General features: G+C 41.7%; 1 protein-coding gene across 1 annotated transcript in view; it reads right to left on the reverse strand.

The window, feature by feature from the left end:
* Ufsp2 (UFM1 specific peptidase 2) overlaps nt 1-4,680 on the reverse strand; it is a 28,268-nt gene extending 23,588 nt beyond the window's left edge. The window contains exons 1-3 of the mRNA XM_023699647.1: nt 4,389-4,680; nt 1,377-1,445; nt 3-115 (exon numbers count right to left, since the gene is read on the reverse strand). Of these exons, the coding sequence (XP_023555415.1) occupies nt 3-115; nt 1,377-1,440 (177 nt within the window). The 5' untranslated portion in view covers nt 1,441-1,445; nt 4,389-4,680. The remainder of the gene's footprint in view (nt 1-2; nt 116-1,376; nt 1,446-4,388) is intronic.
* Nucleotides 4,681-5,704: the final 1,024 nt, after the last annotated feature.

The following is a 5,704-nucleotide window of genomic DNA, read 5'->3' on the forward strand; positions in this document are numbered from 1 at the left end:
CTATTAGGCCACACGTACACTGAACTGCGGCATATTCTGAATACAAGAGCATTTGAAGAAAGTTTGGTTGTCAGGTCACTCAATACATGTTTTAATACCTTCTTGATAAAAGTTTCTGAAAGATATAAGTAGAAGTTAAGAAAAACCTTAAACCTTTCAACATAAATGCTTTCAAACACACATAAAAGTAGAGCATAGCAAAACTGTCAAATACTTATTCTCCTTTTTCAATCACTGTAAAAAAAACTTGTGCGGCGTTTTCAAAGAGTCAAGATAAAATTCATTCTTTTAAAGTATACAATTCAGGACTGGGGATACAGCTCAGCAGTACAAGCGCCTGCCCGGCAAGCACAAGTTCCTGAGTTAGATTCCTGGTAACACCCTTCTCCCCCCAAAAATTATACAATGCAGTGGCTTTTAGCACAGTCACAGGTTTAATAATCATCACTGTCTAATTCAGAATGTTTTCCTTACTCCAAAAACAAAGCCTGTCCCTACTAGGAGTCACTTTCACCCCGTACTTCTGGCCCTCTCTGTGGCTCTAACACGTTACACATCGGACTCTTCATGGGTGGCTTCACTCGTGATCAAGGTACTGAGCTATCGCCTCCCAAAGAAGACCATTCGCAGTTCCGACCCCGACCACGCTTGCCCAGGCAGCAGGCTCAACCACATGCCTGTTGGAAATTTACATCTGAGCCACCACTGGCATCTCAAAAGAAGCAAACCTCAAACATAACTCATCCTATTTCTTCTCTGACAGTCTTCACCTCAGTTTGTGGCCGCAGTACAAGCCAGAAACTGCTTTACACAAAAGCTGCTGAATTCTGTCCTAAACTTCTTGTAACCATTCCAATATCAAAGTCTTTTTTTTTTTTTTAACCAATGTCTTTTTAAAATTTTATTTATTTGTGTGTGTGTGTATGTGTGGCCAGCTCAGCCCACCAGGGGGCTGGGCGGGCTGGCATGTGGTGCTGGGGGATTGAACCGCAGTCCCTGTGCTTTGCTAAGCTTGTTGTAAGTAGGTGCTTTAGACCACTGAGCCATCTCACCAGCCCCTCCAATATCAAAGTCTTTAAAATGGCGAGGTGTGGAAATGCAGGTTCAAAGTCTGTAATCTGCAATTTAGATGAACAATTTACTTTGTGCACATGGAGATATTTATACTACTCTGACAATTTTCTGTCGGAGGGCAGTAAAGTTTCCTAGGGGGACATCTTTTTCTAATTTGCACACTGGTTCCCATGGATGCTTTTACTAAACACATAATTGTACTTTATCCTATCTATAACTCATTTTCATTTGCAAAATGCACAAACTCGTAAATTTCATCATTAGCTTTACAATAGGAAGGGAAATTTTTCTAAAAGACCTACCATTAGCAGTTGCTAGCTGAAAAGCCAGATCAAGGCCTCCTCTTATTCTGAAAAGTATATCCATAGTTTCTGAAATCACACAGAACAAATAAAATCAAAATTGCTTTATAAATCAAAATAAACTCATTGTTATGTAGATTAGAAGCTACTTGAGTTTAAGTTAGGGCAAAAATTCAGCATTACTCTTCCAAGTTATTTCATGAGTTACTAGCTTGTTTTATGGAGGTAAAAAGAAACTAAATTCTAAATTAGTATTTTTCAACTGTTGCTTCCTAGGGAAATCACCTGGGAAGCTTAAAATTCTAATACCTTGACTGCATCCCCATAGCCTCTGGTCACATGTGGGCCTAGCCACCAGGATACAAAATCACCCATGTCAGTGATTCTAATGTGAGAGGAAAAACAAACTGAGAATCATTGCTCTAAGGTAAACTTTCTGGAGTATGGTCTTGATGAGTTTAACAATGACATGAAAATATCAACGGTAGAGAAGCAGCTTAAGAACTCAACAAAAGCACCTGCCTGGAAGTGCAAGGTCCCAAGTTCGATCCCTAGTACCAAAAAAGAAAAAGAAATGAACCTAATAAGATGCCTGGTGAACAAGACAGTGAGAACAAACTAATATATCACTACTGGTGGGAGTATTACTGGTAGAACTCATCCTACAGGGTGGCAGTATGAAACCCTTACAGTCATATCTTTGGCCCAGTATATTTGCATTTAGAAACTTAGTCTCAGAAAATCAGAAAACACACAATGATTAAGATATAAAGGAGCAAGACCTACCAATTATAGATTAGCTTCAGCATTGTGAAAATCATACAACTATAAAAAATGTTAGGCAATGGCCGTGACTCATCCTCAGGTCAGACACTGACAAAAGGATGTACAAAAGGTGGTACAGGGCTACAGGATAAATCCTGAGAGTACTTGGCTGAACTTATCAGATACAAAAGTTACATTTCTGGGTATATAGGTCTTGCTATATCTTGGTCTTAACCATCCAGTAGAAAAGTATAAAAATGAGGTATATAAAGTAAATCCATATTAATACGATGAGCTGTAAAAGGCTCAAGTCAATAACTTCTGAGAATAACCCACTAATATTATAGACTGCTAGACACTGTTAGATGTTTAGTTGCATTCAAACACGTATAGTATTTAGATGCCAAGAGAATATTCACCTCTGACAGGACAAAATAAATAAATAAATAAATAAAAATTAAAAAAAAATGGAAATGGAAAGAAGTAGTCAATGCTCTAATTAGCTTCGTCTCCTTTTTTTCAATTGTTTGTACTTTTTCTTTTCTTAATTTCTTATACATTGCTCCAGTTTTATCTTCTTCCAATATCTGGTAATATGAATAGCTGGTTGTAAGACAATACCGTGTATTACAATAAATACTGTGAAATTCATATTACTTTAAGTAAAATTCTGTATGAGTTGTCAAAAAAATAAATAAAAAGGAAAAGAAATTATTAAATAATAATGAAGCTAAAATAGAGAAAAAAAATTTAGGCAAAAAGTAAATGGCATTGGACAATACTTACAACCTACAGAGGAAGAAAAGCACCTACAAACTGGATTTATCAGTACATTTAACTCAGTCCATATGCTGAGTTTCAGTAGTTAAGGATATAGTCACAAAAGACCTGAATCATTGTGTTCACCTGTATGGGAAATTTCTTTTTTTGTCTTTTTTTTTTTTCTTTTTTGAGACAGGGTCTCACTATTTAGTTCAGGATGGCCTTGAGTTCACTTGGTAGCTGGGCTGGCCTTGAACTTGCAATGATCCTCCTGCCTCATCCTCTGAGTGCTGGGGTTACACGCATGTACCACCATTCCTGGCTGGAGAGATTTCTTTTAAGGGAAGGTTTCAAAAATTTTATGAGGTTCTCAAACTTAGTCCCAAACAGTCTGAAAAAAATCACAATGCACAATAAAAACCTACTTCAAAATAAAGAAATATTAACAACTACTGTTCTAAGTAACTGGACATGTATTAACTTCGATCTTCAGAATTCATTTTATAAGACCCTTCTCACATTTTTTTTAAGAGTGACTGCTTTTATTTATTCTACAATTTGTAACCTATTGAAACATCATACCCTCAATCCCAATTCTACTTCTGGTCATTTATTGTAAGGAAAAAAGTGAAAAAGTTGAGATCATGTTCATATTGTCCACCTGTGCTACTGTTGTTCATCACAGCAAGAAATAAAACAAGGAAACCATTACAGGTTTCGGGATGAAATTAAAGAACAATATCATCACAAAATAGCATGGGCCTATTTATATAAAAATATTTAAAGAACTTACAGATAAAAGTTTAAAAAACAAGAGCAAATTTTAACTTACTACTCACTACACGATTTTGCACAATGTAAGCACCCAACTCTATTTCCCTTTCGTAAAAGTGGAAACGAATAGTTTCCCAGGTCATGTGAAGATTCTGTGAAAGATCATATGTGAAAGCACCAGGGAGTCTGGATTTCTGATTTGAGATCCTCTTTAAAGAAATAATCCCTAAGATGAGTTCAGAAGGGCAAGGAGTTAGCGGTGGTGAGGGTACCACTTTCAAAGGAAAGATGGAAGGTGGAAGATCTTGCCCATTCCAGGCAGGGGTGAGGCCTGGTAAAGGCCTGCTTGAAAGGCCACTTGGGAGTCGACCCCATGTGGTCAGATCTGATGGTGGCAAACACGGTGACCAGTGTGGAGTGGGAACAGACATTAGAAGCAGTGAAAAGTGGGGGGTGTCAAGGGTGATGTCCAGGTGCTTGGTGGGCACAGCTACGGTGCTGTGGACTTGCTACCATCTAGAGGTGGGGCTCCTTGGAGGAAGAGGGGATGCTGGGTGCAGGGAGCTGGAAATGATTCATATTTGAACCTGCTCAGTTTGAAACACACAGGCGCTATCCAAGTGGCGACAGCAGATCTGCCCATCCGGAGCTCTAGAGGAGGGTGTAAACGGCAGCTACAAGGCCAGGAGAAAGCGGAGGCGGTAAGTATACCTGAAAAGCACCAACATCTACGGCAGGGAACCGAGAGCCTGGCAGAGACAGGAGGGAAACCAGACGAGTGCCACGTCACGGACGCTACAGGGAGGAAGGGCAGGGCGCGGGTCCCGGCGCGGCTGAGACCGGGCGCGGGCTGGCGGGAGTGAGTGCGAGCGGAGGAGTTCCCAAGGCACCGAGTTCGCAGCGCGGGCGCCGCTAGGACCGGCTCCTTTTGGTGGCTTGGAGCGGTGTTCGGGGGAGGCTGCGAGGTGCGCAGGCAACGCGGGGAAGGGCGATGAGCAGCAGGACTCACCAGGTTCCAGACGCAGAGCCGGCCCGGAAGTGGCGTCATCGCCGGCGGCAGGTCGCCGTCCGTCGGACTACAACTCCCAGCATGCCTGGCAGCACCCGGAGCGTACCAACTACCTCTCGGCGGGGGCTAGAGAAAAAGAAGACTTAATTTTAATAAATTTTGTAAACCGAATCCTCTGCATGTCAAGCATAAATCATCCAGTATGTTCCTCTGTACAAATTAGAACTCTCCTCGTGCCCCTCGGAAGTACATTTGGAATGCATTCTCCCGTAGCCTGGGCAACGCGGCACAATAAAGCCAGCTGTGTGCGGAAGGGGCAGCTGCTGGTAGCATCGTGGTCCGCAGGAGTGGAAGCCTAGACAGCTTCGAGCTGAGGTTGCCCCTTGCCGCACAGGTAACCCGGACTGGAGCTGAGACGTCTCCTTTATCTTGGTTGTCAGGTCAGGCACCCTGCGGAGAAAAGACGTGGTCCTCACCGACACCAGGCGTGTTGCCCTTTCCATACCTGGTTACTTCGCGTCTGTCTTTTCCTAATGGCAAATAATTTACGCATCTTCTTGGCCAGGATTTTCTACCACTTCTTCACCTTTTGCCAACTTTACCCATGCCTTTCGAAGGGAACATCCCATCGTATACGTAGGTTTATTCACAAAGAGGAGCCACAGTCCAAATAGGAAAAGCACCCCGAGGGTCATTGAAACAAGTGGGTCCTACTTCAAGGGAAAAGATTCTTGCCTCGGATTACAAACTGTGCAGCATAAACCATTGTTTTGTTCACAAGTAGTATGCCCAGTGCGCACCTCATAGCTGGTGTTTAAAAACATTAGGAGGAGATGGGAACAAATATTTTTAGCTCTTTGAGCCTCCTTTTGAGATCATATTTAAGAAAATTTCTAAGTCGATATATAGCATGTTTAATGTGATACTTCATCTTTGTTCGGTATGGTCTTTTAAAACAAACTTGCAGTCTTCCCTTTAACGAATCCTCAGAGTTCACTATGGATTTTTCATTTTGCTC

This window comes from Octodon degus, unplaced genomic scaffold (genome assembly GCF_000260255.1).
Source record: "Octodon degus isolate 3935 unplaced genomic scaffold, OctDeg1.0 scaffold00114, whole genome shotgun sequence".
Classification (NCBI taxonomy): Eukaryota; Metazoa; Chordata; class Mammalia; order Rodentia; family Octodontidae; genus Octodon; species Octodon degus.